This window comes from Vigna unguiculata, chromosome 11, assembly GCF_004118075.2.
Source record: "Vigna unguiculata cultivar IT97K-499-35 chromosome 11, ASM411807v1, whole genome shotgun sequence".
Taxonomy (NCBI): domain Eukaryota; kingdom Viridiplantae; phylum Streptophyta; class Magnoliopsida; order Fabales; family Fabaceae; genus Vigna; species Vigna unguiculata.
Window position 1 is genome coordinate 30,722,288 of NC_040289.1, and position 15,653 is coordinate 30,737,940.

A 15,653-nucleotide genomic window follows, 5' to 3' on the forward strand; every position below is an offset into this window, starting at 1 on the left:
AGATATAGATATTGTTTAGATTTTCAAGTATAAATCTGAAATAAAGAAAAATGGCTAAAAATTCTTCAAAATAATGATTATTATCAAATATATAAGAATGGACAGATATGTAATTTACGTAAGACTCCCAACAAGTTAAATATATAAAAATATTTTATAATGAATGTGTCAATTTTTGAAAGGCCATATTATAAACTTATAATATAATTATATGTCTGCCGCTTAACAGTAATTATATACTAATTATGTGGTAATCTTGCTAGTAGAATTAGCTACTATAATTGAGTCACTCACAAAATTTTAATAAGAATTTAATTTAAAACAGTAAAAAAAATAAAAAACATTATAATTTAATTAGGCAGAAAAATATGTTTAATTTGGAGAAGAAAAAAGTAATAATAGTTATGTTTTCGTTGCAGAAGTTGTTGTAATGATTGGGATGTTGTATTTATTTGAAAATGAGAAAAAGGAAAGAAGGTAGTTTAATTAAGGTTGTGGTTCTGGAAGCTGATGATTGATGAATGAGGATTTAGTTGGCTCGGGAAGATTTTCTTCAAAGCTATCTTATCCTTTCGTACGACTCTCTTGACAACTCCAATTTCAACTCAACTTGCTTGACAACGCATGCTGCCGTGGATCCTAAAACGAAAGCTTCAAATCTTATGCATGCTGTACACACGTTACAGCTGTAGGGAACTTATTCCTCCAATTCCTCATCTTCATCCTTTTTAATAATAATAAATCAATCCCATTCAACCATTTTTCTCTCTTCACACACCCTTTTGATCTCTTATTCGCACACATTTCACTTTTTCTTCTGGGTTGCTTTCTCCCTCTCAAAATTTGCTCCTTTTTTTTTTTGGCTCTTATGGTAACAGTGTACATGTAATGGTAGTACTTTCGATGGACAGAAGAAGAATGCTGCTTTTGAATCCTTTCCGTAGAAGATCAGAGCTAGCTTCAACTTTGTTTCTTCTTCTTTACTCTCTGTTTGTTATTCTGTTGCACTTCTCCTACATCATTGGAATGGTTATTTGATGATCTTCTATTCAGCTACTCAGCATGCTACTTACTAGACACACCAGGTTTTATCTGTGTTGTTCATACTCGTTTTCTGGGTGAATTAGTATGAAACAATCAACAACTTCGTTGGAGTCATGTTAAATCTGACTCTGGTTCTTCTTATACTTCATAATCTGATTCCTTTCTCCTCAGAAGACACTTTGTTTTCCTCTCCCTTAATGCTTGTTTTATGTGATGCTAAGTGCAGTGTGTAGCTGAAACACTCCTACATCTACATGTTTTCTTCATCTATTTTTTTGTTGTGCTTCTATTATGAACTCATCTATCTTTCTCTACATAGATAGTGAGACATATCTAAAGAGAGTTTCAGATTTGAGAAGAGTTGATATTGGTGATACAGTTACACATGAATTGTTAAGGTTTACTAAACTAAACCCTAATCTTTTACCTAGTGAATTACATAGCTTAATTGGTCATGGAGTCTGCTTATTCATTCATCTTGTTTGTGCTGGTGGTAGCTCTTACACAAACTTTATTTCACTTTAGCCACTTTCCTCTTGCTTTCATTTAAACCATGGTAGTATATGTCTATAAAATACTTGCTGTTACTAAGGCCCGCCCACTTAGTAACAGGCCGTTTCCATGCCCTTCCAAGATCTTAATGGATTCTGTTTGAAAGTAAGGAATGGGCTGGGCCTAGATGGTATGTACTGGGCTGGGCTTTGGCTGGTCCAGTCCAGATTTCATGTTCCCTTTGAACAGCTTGAAAGTTTTAGACTTCCTAGTTCAAACAGAGAAGCATGTGCTATGTAGTTCTGATTAATCTAGAAACTGTTAACTACTCAAACAGGCCCATATGTATGTTCCAAACAAATGTTGTCTTTCATGTTTAGGACAGAAGATCTTAAATTGGAGTTGCATTGTTCTTTTGCTAAGAAAAAAATTGAAAAAATTATAGATTGAACGGCAGGGGTGAGTATCACCCACTTCACATTTTGATACATATAAGGCTAGCTCTTACTGGTATTGATAGGTACTATGATCTTAAGGCCCAGTTAGAAATGTTAATGGATTTTGTACCAACAGATAGTATGGGCTGGTACAAGCTGGATTGGACCGGGCCTTGGAGGGTCCAATCTATCAATTGAGTTTAGGTTAGGCCTCAACTTCCTATCTGGCATAAGAAAAATATTTGTTGACCAGTACTTTTTTCAAACATCTACCTGACAACTTAATAGTAACATGTTATATGTCAATATACCAGGACTCCCCTGAGTTTTTTCAGAAAGTTCATCATGAGAAAAAGATAGAAAGGTGTTCCAAGAGTTTTATAATATTTGAAATCTTTAGTTTATTTCATACTCATCCTTTAAACATCTTCATGCAACTTCTTTCATTTTCGGATGAGTATTCTAGTAGGACATAGGAAGTTAAACTCTTGATTTCACTCTCACTAATGAATCTTTCATTTTACATTTATCAAATTCTCACTTCACCTCCTTTCATATAGGAATGAGTATTTGGGAGCATGAGTTTTACAATTAGGTATATTCATTAAGAATGAAAGACAATGAACCAAAAACTTTATAGGATGGAGAATTTTGTATATCCTATTTTGATATAACTTGTAGACTTCTTAGTCGTATTTGTTTACCTAACAAAATTTGTCTCTATTGTTTACGACAAGGTCTCTTAAATTGCACTTGCATTGTTCTTATTGTAAAAAAAAAGAAGAATTGCAGAAAATACTGTGGTGAGTGCAACTGTGGTAACCATGTGCGTGAGAGTCCATTTTTATTATACTGGATGCATCCCTTGAACTGTTGATCATAAAAAAACAAAAGCACTAAATGACATGATAAGTCATATTCATCATTGCATTGCACCACCTGTACTCATTTCATTGGCCTTCGCTACCATTTTCTATCACAATTATTGGAGGCTTGCGTTTATGCATTTGATCTCTCGCTCTAACGTGTCAACTTTCAGATGGAGCATAATATATAAGATGTGACTACCAGGTTTGTCATTTATCATATATCTTGGTCAAGTTCCTCCTTTTTAACACATGGTTTACAAGTAATGCATCAATAATAATGCTTATTGATAGATGATGTTTGTTTTAAAGTGGCATAAACTATAAACAACGTTTTTATTTCAAAACTGTGACAGACAGGTGGCATGATGTAGCTACAGTGATCATTATTTTAAAACTGCATGATAGAGGACTCGCATAATCTATGAACAGTGATGGTTGTTGCATGACAGAAGAATGGTTTATTTGAAAAATGTATGATATAATAAGATTGACAATAATGTATGAGTAATGATGTTTATTTGAAAACTGTACGATGGAAGAGGCATTAGGGTGAGTCACTTTCCGAGATCAGGGCTGAGATAGTATAAATCTGGTTGAGATTCATGAAAATTGCATAACATGTGTCCTTACAGTACCAATGGAGCTGTTCTAAAGCAGAAAAGAGACTTTATTGGGTGTGATCTGCACCACACACTCATCCATCACCTAGCATTCGTAGCTTTTCAGTTTTCAATAATTTAACAGCACGTTCCTGGAAATCTGTGATGTGAATCTGAACCACACACTGAAGCAATCAACCACACACGTCATGCTACCTTATCATCTTTATTAACCACCCATTTCCACACCCATTGAACTCATCACTCACTGGAACCCTAGTTGTAAGTAAGAGAAAGGCTTCTTGCACTCAGCACCAAGTTCATACCTCTCATTCTTTGTATAGAATATGGAGACTGTTCTTTCCAATCACTCCCCACCTTTGGAATTCAAGGTGCGTAGAATAGATCAAACTATGTGGTTATCTGGTTATTTCTCACTAAAATATACTAATCTTGGGACTTCAACTTTAACCATATATGTGTATCCCTCTATGCCTGCTTAAGTAACTTTCAATATTGCACATGGACTCACTATTTTGATTAACAAACTTGGTAAACTTCTTTAAGATCAGCATTTTTTAGTATGTTGGGCTAATTATGGTGCTAACACATGAATCTACTAACAGTTTATATAGAAAAACTTGGGAGTTTTGTGTGTCTTTATAGTTATGGGTTTTGTCACAGGCATTGGCTTTCGTTGGTGATAGCAAAAACCATTGATTTATGCATCAGTTTTATGGGTGATTTTCATGATATGCATATATAGCTTTTAATAGTTGAAGGAAACCATATATTTTCATGATTTCTGATGCAATTAGTGTAATTGGTCATGAACATTATGCATGGAATGTTACATAAGAAAGTGGGTTGTAGTTTCTTTACATTTTAGTCAGTTTTAAACTGAATAACTTTGTTAGTTAATGCTATAAAGTTTGAATGTATGAGGTTTGTCACTTTGATTCCAGTTTGGTTCTGTGGCCTTTCCCAGTTTGAGAGAATAAGGACTTTGAGGGCACCATTGAGCTTACATTGCTGATTATGTTGGTGCTGAATGTTACCAAATATTATTTCATGCAGGAGAATTTTTGTGTCAATTAATAACTAATGTTTTCATGTTATTTAAAGTGAATTTTAAGTAGCACTGTTGAGAACTGTGTAAGGACTGCCAAGTGCTAATCAATTCTGAAAGTGAATACAAATTACTTTACTGCTAAAATTATTTTAATTAAATTTTTGTTGGGATGATAGGTTTTAAAATATAAAAGTGGGTTTTCTTTGAAAAGAATGTTTTCTAAGAAACTGATTTTTCTCTTGAAAGAGAACTTTTTTAAGAAAGTGTTTTTTTCTATTTAGAAAGGTATGCTTAAAAGTATTGTTGAATAGTAATCTATTATTAAACCTCTTTTCTTTGTTAGTTTTGGGAAATAATTTTCTAAAGCAAATTAAGAAAAAACGTGCAATAATTGAAGTCACAAACAAAATAAAAATTGAGTATAGTGGAACTCGTAGAATTGCGTTCCAGTCAATTGTGAATTTATCATTTTTTTTAACATTAAAATGTTATTTAGTTTTCTTTGCCTAAATGGCAGTTAGTTTTAATTTTTATTGACTTTGATTATTTTATTTGTTTATTTAGTTGGAAACTACAGTTTTACGGAGCTAAAAGATTATAGTGCATATCTTATAAGATAATAATTTATAATATATGCAAATTCGAACATACTAAGTAGTTTTTTTTTTTCTTTTTTTTTTACATTAATTTTACCTAAGAATTTGTATTTGTTTCTAGAAAAACAACATGCAATTCTAATAGACTTTTTTACATTAATTTAATTTGATTTTTTTATGGATTTTACTAATATATTAACTTTTTATTTTTGGATTTTTCAAATTAGTTACTTGGTTCATTCTTCGATCAGTTGGTAAAATAGGTTGATTTAATTTTAAAAACTTTGATGTATTCAACAAATTCAACATTAGCAAAATACTTATTGTTAAGAAAATAATGTAAATCATATTAAGAAAATATTGGACGCACCTCTTTATGAAATCGTATTTTCTAAAGTTATATTAACTCATTTTTTTTTATTTAAATGTTATATATTCACATAACTTAAATAAAAAATTATGATAATTAAAAGTCAAAGTTTTAAAATATAAAAATAAATTTTTAGATAAAAATTAGATATTCAATTGTAGACAAATTATTAAGATTTTTCTAGATAGAGTTTAAACATTATAACAATGGTACTTATGGTGGAGTGTTCAATCCACAATATGTGTATGACAATTCATTGGTCATGAAGAGTTAATAATAATCACATTTAGAATGGGCCTTGTGGGCCCAAAAACTCGTTGAAAACCCAAATAAGTGTCATCAACACTCTATTTTCATATATTTAAAATTTAACTTATTTTTCATAATTTTTTAAGTTTAATTGATATGATAATTGCAAATAAAATAAAATATAAGAATATTATTTTATTAAAATATAAAAAAAAATTAAATTTTACTAAAAGTATAAGAAGTAAATATCTAAATAAAAAAATATAAGAAATGTGAGTGTCATTTTATTAAACATAAAAGATAAATAAATTTATATTTTAAATTTAATAAGATAATTAATCACTCTTGTTTAACTTACCATCCTAATGACTATTAACCTAGATACAAAGTCATCGAGGGATGCATTTATACAACAAACATGGAGTTTTTGAATTTGTTTTCTATGAATTTAACCAAGAATGTTGTCAGTTTTTTCTATTATATAATTTAATAGCAGTGTTTTTCACACACACACACACACACACACACATATATATATATATATATATATATATATATATATATATATATATATATATTTAAATTTGGTAACTTAGATAGTGATATTATTAAAATATTAAAAATAATCAACATATCAATCGTCCAGATAAAACTAAACTCAAATGGTTTAAATGAAATTTTGGATTTATATATTGTGAAAAAAGAAATACCGCTGAGGTTACAATACTGTCAAAAGATGTTAAGAAAATATGCATAATCAAATATCTAAATTAAGTTATATATAGTATAAATATATCATTTTTACTTTCTCAGTCTGTAAATGTAAGATGTATAAACTTCACAAAGGTTAGTTCTCCAATCAAACATTTTTAGAAAAATAATAATAAAATGAAATAAAGAGAATAGTTTAAAATAAATAATGAAAAGATCCTTGATAAATATCACTTTCAACTTGCTCAATTAACTATTATAGTACATTTTTAACATATAATAAATTTTTACAGACATTTTATATTTATTATTTTGTCATTTAATTTTCTTTATAAATGAAAAAAAATTAACTCTTTTGATAATCAATATCTCTAAAAGAGGATTATATATATATATATATATATATATATATATATATATATTATCGTAAAAAAAAACTTTTTTCTTGTACTTTTTATGCATATTTTGCCTTATGATTTCAAATATTAAGAGTAAGAAATATATTTTTTATAAAACAAAGATTTCGGATGAGTTTGACAAATAAAGGAAATATAACAGAGAAGACAATTCATCCAACTTTTTGTAATTTAAACTCTATTACGTGTTCACAGACACTGAAATTGTTCTCTCTCAATATGCAGCAGTTCTTATTTTGAAACACTGTACACGTATATCCATGCACGTAAATTTATTAATCTATAGAACCAAAAAGATGTAAAATTTGAAACGATTGCTACGTTTTTACATCATAACATCTGTGTGCTACATTTGTGATCAGGGTTTGAGCAAGGAGGAAGAAGACTCACTTCTAGGGCAAGTTGAAATATGGAGGTACATGACAAGCTTCACCGATTCCATGGCTCTAAAAGCTGTGGTAGAGCTTCGCATAGCAGATATAATAGACAGCTATGGAAAGCCACTATCCTTGTCTCAAATTGTGGAGAACATTGAGAACGCACCTTCTCCTGATGCGAGTCTTCTGGAGAGAGTGATGAGAGTGATGGTGCGCAGAAAGATCTTCAGCGCAGAGAAATCAGAGACCGGAGAGACCCTTTATGGCATGACCCGTGCTTCCAAATGGATCCTACGGGACACGAAAATTACCATAGCACCCTTCTTGCTGCTGGAGAACCACCCAATTCACCTCAACCCTGCTCACTACATCAGTGAGATTGTGAGAGAAGGCACCAAAAACGGCACTGCTTTCTTCAGGTGCCACGGGCACGAGCAATTTGAGATGACGGGGTTGGACTCCGAGTACAACAGGTTGTTCAATGAGGGGATGGTGTGCACCACTAGGTTTGTCACCAAGGCTGTGATCAATGGTTACAGAGATGGGTTCAACAAGATTGAGTCTTTGGTTGATGTGGGAGGTGGCATTGGAGGCTCTCTTTCTGAGATTGTGAGGGCTTACCCTCACATCAAAGGCATCAACTTTGACTTGCCTCATGTGGTTGCCACTGCACCCAACTTTGATGGAATCACTCATGTCGGAGGTGACATGTTCGTCTCCATTCCTTCTGCTGACGCCATTTACATGAAGGTATGTGTACTACCATGCTTACATCGTTTAGAAGTTTCATTTTCTCGTTCGGTCTCTGATAATTGTTTTTTATGAATGCAGTGGATTTTGCATGATTGGAGCGACGAGCACTGCGTGAAGATCCTGAAGAACTGCAGAAAAGCGATACCAGAGAAGACGGGAAAGGTGATAATTGTGGATCATGTGCTTCGACCCGAGGGGAACGAAGCCTTCACTGACGTTGGCATTGCATTTGACATGATGCTTCTGGCTCACAACGCCGGTGGCAAAGAGAGGACCGAAGAGAATTGGAAGTGGCTATTCAAAGAAACAGGGTTCGCACGTTACAACATCATCAAGATCAACGCTCTCCCCTCCATCATCGAGGCGTATCCGATTTGAAGAACCAGGAACCCACTTCTGCTGCATATGTGTGGTGTTATTGTTGCTGTCATGAACAGCTTTATGATCTTCGTGTTATATCATTTGGCTTTCTCTAGCCCTTATGTTTGTGTACTAAATAAAAACTACAAAAACGCCCACCACCACCAAAGTAATGCAGGGTTCATATGGGTTATATGTATATGTTCCTTCGAGTGAGTGGTGTGTGGTTGTGAAGAATCTGTTGCTCATATTTAATGAATGAAATTTCTGGTGTGTATAATTGCTTTTGTCCTGTTATTTCACATCCACCAGTAATATGATTAAAGTGTTGTATTGCATTAAGAGATAACCTTTCTCTTGCACAATTTACATAGATTTTAACCTATGTGATTGTGATTGAATTCACGGGATTATTTACTGTTCTTGCGAAACATGGTACAGAGAAAAGGAAAAAAACTAAAAACTCAATATGAGTATTTTATTATTTTCCTTCTAAACGTGCTAAAACATATCAACACGTGATGTTTGAAAATATAAAAAGAAACAACAAAGATAAGATGAGCCTAAGGCCCAAAAAAAAAGTAAAACAAGACTGCAATGAGGTTTCAAGAAATGCAATAAGACTGCAATTTCTAAAATGACCTTTCAACAAATGAATTTCGAAATCCAATAAAGGAAAAACTTGATTTTGAAAAGGTTTACCAAATTTTGAAATCCGGTTAAGTATTGCTTTCTAGGATCACCCTGCAAGTCACTGTTAGGCCTTGTGTCACATGTTTCAGAGTTCAGAATTTTTACCGGTTCTTTAAGTTGTTATCTGACCATTAAAAATTTACTGATATTTTAAATATTTTTTTAACATATTTTAAAATGTTAAAATTAATAGTAATTAGTATATTATAAAAATACAATAGAAAAATAACACAAAAAAATTTGCACAGAATTCAAATTCCACATGTTGGTAGTGTAAATCGTGCGTTGACACTAATTCATACTACAGTATATTTCAAAGTGACCAATCCCAAATGGTGTAGCTTGATAAAAAAAACATTAGGGTGCCAAAATTTCAGAAGAAAAAGGCCAACTGTTCTCTTAAAACTACTTCCTGCCGCATTTACTAGGCTGAATGAATTGGCAGTTTTGACACGTGCGCATTCATCAACAACCTTTGAATTGGTTGGATCGTGAACATCATCCTTAATGTCTCCACCTACATGCTTGAATTTCTTTTCAACCAAATGCCTCTTCTAAAATATCCTATAATCTTATCAACTATATTTTCAAACACGACTCTCATCTTCCAAATGCTAGAATAATGCAGTCAAAATTTCCTTCCTTTGGTACCAGATACACGTAAAGAATAATGCTATTATTTGGACCAATGAAAAAACAAAACAAAAAAACACAAAGATAGTTACTTGAGCGATAACTACGTTATAGGCTAACAATGGGGAAAATGTATGGCATCCAAAGCCACACAAAGAAACAGACACACAAACACAACACCCATCCTTTCCACTCCTTTCCTTCCTCAAACCAAAACTCATTCTCCAAAAAAAATGCCATTTTTCCACTTCCCGTGTTCCCTCTTCCGCCTGGCCCCACCACTTACTGCCCCACTCCCTCTCTTTCTGACATTATCACCACCACCAAGTATCTACAACATCACAACCACTGACACCTCTTCTCAGATACCATAACATCACATACCAGGTTTATTTTATTATATCTATCTATGTATGTTACATTGCATATTGTGTTACATTACATGTCTTTTTGCCTAGGCTTTACCTTGATAGGACAAATATCATGGTTGTCTTGTATGAAAAGTTGGTGAGCTAGAAAAAGCAAAAATCAATGCTAGGCAGAGCAGAGACACCCACCTCCACTTTTCAAATCTTCTTTTGCATCACTCACTTCTTTACAGCATAAAGTTAAACCAAAAAACAGGACCCCTTTCTTATATGCTTGTCCTTCTTCTATTTCAACGTGTTATTATGGCTTTTGTAACCTCAGGTTTGGCCTTCAATTATGTTGCCACTTTTGTTTCATTTGTTTTCTTCTCTCTCTAGTAATTGCTACAGATGAAATCAGCATAGGAATGATGGGGAGGTTGAATTATAGGAGAGGGTGCATGAGTTTAGTGCAATCATAGGTCACCCATTTGTTTCAAAAATGGATTTGTCTTTTCCACCCTTTTGCTTTCGGTTAAAGAAAAAAGGTTGATAGAACAGAACCTGGTTTCTGATTGCACCCTCATGAGATTGAGGAAGCGTAAACGATGTTTTCCCTCTTGTTCTTCTCTTCGCAAAGTAAATTCACCATTGTTTTCTCATATCTTTCTTTACCTTAAGCTCCATGTTTGAAAATTCGCCTTAAGAAAAAAAAATGTTTACAATGTAGAGTCTCCTGAGGAATTAAAGCATTGTCGTACCTTTCACAATCTGTCTCTTTTTACCTAACTGTGATGCGTTTAAATAAATTATCATGCGGATGCTTCACTTGCATTTCGATCTTGACACTGATGTTGTCTCAAGTGTTTTTGTGCTTGTTATCTGCCATTTAGTTCAATAGTCTTTTCTCTATTTGTTTCTTCTTCTCACTCTGCTACTCAAAACGAAGAATTTCTTTTTGATAAGTTTAAAAACCAAAACATGATTCTTCCCTGAGTCATTGTTCTTAGCACTTTGAGATAACATGCTAAGATTCATTCATCTGAATGATTGGAATTGAAATTTGTCAGTCGCTTCGGTTCATTGACATGTTGTTCATGTTCTCTTTATGCCATCACTCTTTGCTTAAGGATGCTTCCAAACTTGAAATGCAGGTTGACGAGGATGAGATTTATTGGAGGCACAGAAAGGAAGATGAAGAGTTGGAATGGACACCTAATTCCACTCACTTAATATCTCAGTTGACTCAATGTTTTAGTGAGTACATTTTTTTCTCCATCTCTTTCTTTTTCTGCACATTTTTGTTTCTCTTCATAAATCAGTATGTTATGAATCAATGCGAATGTGGAGGACTAGTGAACATTGTGGGAAATTTCAGACAGTTTTCGTCAAATACTTCAATTAAAAGATTTTCCTACTTCCATAACGACATTGTGCTTATAAATATGGTGATATAGCTGCCTAATTTTTATCAAAAAGGATTAAGGTTTTTGATTTTGCAGTTTCATTTTGGGAGCATTCTTGATTTCAAATCCTACAAATGAAATTAAATTACCCTTTCCACCAATGATTAACCTAAAGTGAAGTGTGAGGACTAGACATGTTTTGTAATTCTCACTCTTAAGCAGAAAAAATGAGCTTGTTTGCTTGGTTTGTTCTAATCCAAGATTCACTTCTTAATTCTTAAGGACTTTGTTGCGAGGAATGCCTCTTCTGCATTCTGTTTTCTGACATAGCAAATGAAATCAATGACCATTTTCAGAATGCAATAGAAGAAATTATTTCAGATGTGAAATTCAGTATGTCAAAGTATACAATGACTAACAACACTGCAAGTTAATGATTCTATCCTGTGTTAGCATTATTTATCATTCAAATTTTCTTCTACTGCTGATCGACATTTTGTTGCATGTAGCTAATGCTATGGTTGGATCAAGATCATGGATAGGAGGACTCTTTCACCGCACAAGCACTAAGCGAAATAATGATAAATTTGTTGACTATCCTTTGAGTCCCGTTGAGGTAAAATGGATGAAGATGATGTGTTGAATTTCCCTCTTCTTCTCACTGTTTTTCCTTCTCTGAGTCCTCTGTGTTTTAGATCTGATGAACTTAAATTGTTTCTATGATTATGTCAGGAGGAAAGACTTCAAAGGCTTCAAGAACGGGTGCAAGTGCCTTATGATGATACTCGCCCCGAACATCAAGTACATCTATTTTTTGTGAACCCATTTTACCTCTTCTTTTTCTTTGTTCTTGGAAAATTAAAGTTTCATTTCTGTTTCACAGAAAGACAAAATCTATCCTGAAGTTTTAGGAATGCTTTTAACTTTTGATTTGTAATCTCAATACACATTTTACTACCAATAATATCATTGAAACTTCCAACAGGAAGCACTGAGAGCTTTATGGGTGTGTTCCTTTCCCAATGTATCTCTGGAAGGCCTAATTTCTGACCAATGGAAAGATATGGGATGGCAAGGTCCTAATCCATCAACTGATTTTAGGTACACAGATACACGAATACAACATTTTTTGATTAGTAATTGCATATTATATGAAAGCACTTGATCATGCACAGTTAAAGAGAATGCATTATGCTTAACCAAGGTATTATATTATGTCTGATATCCTGATTTTCTCAGGGGATGTGGTTTCATTTCCCTTGAAAATCTACTGTTTTTCGCGAGGAAATACCCGGTATGCATTTCTGTCTTCTATTAAGAACACCTGAAACAACTTCATCTGCCTTTTATGTCTTATCATTTTAGTTTCTTGATATCTATGCTGGCAGAAAAGATGAGTTATTACTAATTTTATGGAAATTCAAATGAAGGCATCTTTTCACAGGTTGTTACTGAAGAAAGAAGGAATCAGAGCAACCTGGGAGTACCCATTTGCTGTTGCTGGCATTAATATATCATATATGTTGATACAGATGTTGGATTTAGACTCAGGTTTGTGTACTATTAATCACAATGCTAGAAAGAGTAAAGGGTAGCCCAGTGAACAACTAGTACTCCACCACTGCATTGCATTTGCTCAACATTTCTCTTAACTTTATTCTCATGTTGCATCAATGATTTTGTTGTTTGACCATTTGGGGTTTGTAAATATTCCCTCCTGTCAGAAAGTGAGAAAGCAAAGTACATTTTCTAATAACGTTTTCACTGAATGTTGTTTGTTTTTTGCAGAAAAGCCACGATGTCTTCCAGGCGCCAATTTTGTCAAGTTATTAGGAGGTGTGGTTACATCTTAATCTGTTGTGTCTAATGCGTGCTTGTATTTTCTTTTTTTGATGCTTTACTCCTTCAAATGTTCATGATTCTCATTGCATCTTGCTGCAGAAAATGAAGAAGCGTTCGATATTTTATACTGTATATCGTTTGAGATGATGGATGCACAATGGCTGGCTATGCACGCTTCCTACATGGATTTTAACGTATGCTTTTTGTTCTCCATTTTAGGTGTCAATATATTTCCTTATAATAAGAGAGATGCTATATTCTGTAATGGAACAAGGACACTAATGATGATGTGACACAGTCCTATATTGTTTGGTGTTTTTCAACTTTTGCAATGCATTGACACTGCCCGTGATCCCGTGTCTTTAGGATGTTCTAAATGCAACACGAATTCAATTGGAGAGAGAGCTTTCCTTAGAAGACATCAACAGAATTCAAGATCTTCCTGCTTTCAATCTGTTGTAACACTAAGATTAGTTCTTCCTCTTCTGTCCATAAGAAAAAAAAAATTATCAAGTGGCACAATTTTGTAAGTATTGCAGACAATGTCTATCCTAAATGAACTGCAGGACTTTGCTTCTCTTCTGAATCAATTTGTATGAGTCACCTTCCAAGTTCTCTATATGCTGAATAAATATGAGATAATGACATTGAAGGGGCGTTTGAGAACCATAAATTGTAGTTGTTGTGGAGTTCCTTAATCCTTAGAGGAAAAGGACAAGATGAACTGTGAGAAACCATCTCATCAAACAGTTCAAAGAAAATTGAATTAGAATTCTTCAAGATAGAATACTGATGAGGTTAATACAGAAGTTAATTCACTTAGCTGAAAAATTGTTACATTGATTCATTTGGTTTGATCGTGACAGGTGTTTAACAACTTGTTGTTGCCTACTCCAACTAGTAATTAAGAATCGTTAAAATGATAGTTTAACTACTTTAGCAGTTTATTAATTTACTTGATCTTTGTGTTAACACTTCTATTATTTGAACATTCAAAACTATCATCACATACATATATTTGTTTTCAGATCTAATAAAATAACCCTGATGTTTAATATTCCTTAATACAGAAATAAGGAAATTTCTAAATTCTATTCTAATATTATTTTTTTATCTAAATTCTATTTGTTTTTATTCTCCTCTTCCATTAAAGTTCTTCCTCTTTCAGTTTTGTTTTCTCTAATCAATTACACTGATTCCTTGAAAAAACTGATTCCTAACTTAAGTATAAAGAAGTTAACCAATTTAATTCTAGAGGTTGACAACTAACAATGATGTGGTTTATGAATTTGACCATCTTAATCACTAAACAGTTATTAACAAATTATTAAATTTAAATATTAGAAACCACTCTTAATAGATTAATTGAAGATTATCTGAAACTTTCTTGCTCCTTTCTCTTTTTTCTGAATTATTTTGCTGTCTTTTTCTGAATTTTACTGCTAAAAGAGACAGCTGCATGGTTTTCAAACTCTAATGGACATGATCTCCATTTATGTAAACATAGTCAATACATAGTGGAACTGACACTGATAAATGACTAGTTTGAGTCCAACTTTATCACTGTTAATGAGAAAATGACCATCTGATTTGTACTTCTGCTATTGCAGATGGGTTTATTATAATCTCGTTTTGTTTGTTCCATTTTCTCTCTGATAATCCTTCAACTAGCACCTATAAGTGACACCTAGCAAGATCTCGTTATGTTACACAGTTTTGAAATGCAGCAGTACAATAAAAGAAAGTGTAACAAAATTATAGGGTGGAGCATATATTTAACATGATTGCTTCTACTCATCACACTTTTCAGCTAGCTTATTCATATTGCTTACGTAAGAACTAATTAACTTCATATATATTCAGAAGACATGCATACACTTGTCCATCAAAATTTTGACCCTTGAAGGAGTTTAGTTACTAGGAAACGTAACTATAATTACTCAGCATGATGCACGAATGGTTTGATTAAAATGAGTGAAGAACATTCGATAGTCATGAGAAGACATGTTGTGGATTGGAATCACCAAAGAGCATTGAACTTTTTTTCATGTGACCTTATCAAACTCATGATGGCATGGCACAAGGAGAAGAAGATTGAATTCTGCTTTACTTGGTATATAAGCATTAAAAGCGCATATTGGTGTCCACCATTGAAGCCTATCCACATCCATGATCCAGTGCTAGCTGGATATGTATACTAGGTGAGCCATTTTCAATCACTGTATTTGTCCACATTCGCTCAATTATGACGTCTTTAAATATCACGGCTCAACTGTGAGATTACATCTGCATTTGTATCTGATATCTCTATGACAACAAAACATCTTTTTCTTTTCTATCAGTTTTTATGTTATTATGTTATTAACAAGAATAATTTTTCGTTGAGA

General features: G+C 33.0%; 2 protein-coding genes across 9 annotated transcripts; both read left to right on the plus strand.

The window, feature by feature from the left end:
- The first annotated feature begins 769 nt into the window (after positions 1-769).
- On the plus strand, positions 770-8,625 carry LOC114169886 ((R,S)-reticuline 7-O-methyltransferase-like). The gene is made up of 3 exons (XM_028055266.1): positions 770-3,833; positions 7,218-7,982; positions 8,064-8,625. The coding sequence occupies exons 1-3, from the start codon at positions 3,789-3,791 to the stop codon at positions 8,361-8,363; spliced, it is 1,110 nt and encodes a 369-aa protein (XP_027911067.1). The 5' UTR covers positions 770-3,788; the 3' UTR covers positions 8,364-8,625.
- A 1,212-nt stretch (positions 8,626-9,837) lies between these two features.
- Positions 9,838-13,971, plus strand: LOC114168956 (ELMO domain-containing protein A). Of its 8 annotated transcripts, none has more exons than XM_028053954.1 (11): positions 9,838-10,058; positions 11,173-11,275; positions 11,781-11,853; positions 11,934-12,040; positions 12,157-12,225; positions 12,410-12,525; positions 12,664-12,718; positions 12,855-12,975; positions 13,213-13,260; positions 13,366-13,460; positions 13,633-13,963. In XM_028053954.1, the coding sequence occupies exons 3-11, from the start codon at positions 11,820-11,822 to the stop codon at positions 13,726-13,728; spliced, it is 741 nt and encodes a 246-aa protein (XP_027909755.1). In that variant the 5' UTR covers positions 9,838-10,058; positions 11,173-11,275; positions 11,781-11,819; the 3' UTR covers positions 13,729-13,963. The 8 variants fall into 8 exon arrangements, with proteins under 8 accessions (XP_027909755.1, XP_027909754.1, XP_027909758.1 ...); XM_028053953.1 differs by lacking the exon at positions 9,838-10,058 and adding an exon at positions 10,168-10,361; XM_028053951.1 differs by lacking the exon at positions 9,838-10,058 and adding an exon at positions 10,375-10,657 and having other exon boundaries at positions 11,707-11,853; positions 13,633-13,971.
- Positions 13,972-15,653: the final 1,682 nt, after the last annotated feature.

What these genes read in the sequence shown, in the direction of transcription:
- LOC114169886 (XM_028055266.1), top strand. Translation starts at nt 3,789, where the DNA reads ATGGAGACTGTTCTTTCCAATCACTCCCCACCTTTGGAATTCAAG. An exon ending in CCCCACCTTTGGAATTCAAG is followed by an intron (nt 3,834 to 7,217) that starts GTGCGTAGAATA and finishes ATTTGTGATCAG; the next exon opens with GGTTTGAGCAAGGAGGAAGA. An exon ending in CTGACGCCATTTACATGAAG is followed by an intron (nt 7,983 to 8,063) that starts GTATGTGTACTA and finishes TTATGAATGCAG; the next exon opens with TGGATTTTGCATGATTGGAG.
- LOC114168956 (XM_028053951.1), top strand. Translation starts at nt 10,604, where the DNA reads ATGAGATTGAGGAAGCGTAAACGATGTTTTCCCTCTTGTTCTTCTCTT. An exon ending in TTTTCGCGAGGAAATACCCG is followed by an intron (nt 12,719 to 12,854) that starts GTATGCATTTCT and finishes ATTCAAATGAAG; the next exon opens with GCATCTTTTCACAGGTTGTT. An exon ending in CTTCCTACATGGATTTTAAC is followed by an intron (nt 13,461 to 13,632) that starts GTATGCTTTTTG and finishes CCGTGTCTTTAG; the next exon opens with GATGTTCTAAATGCAACACG.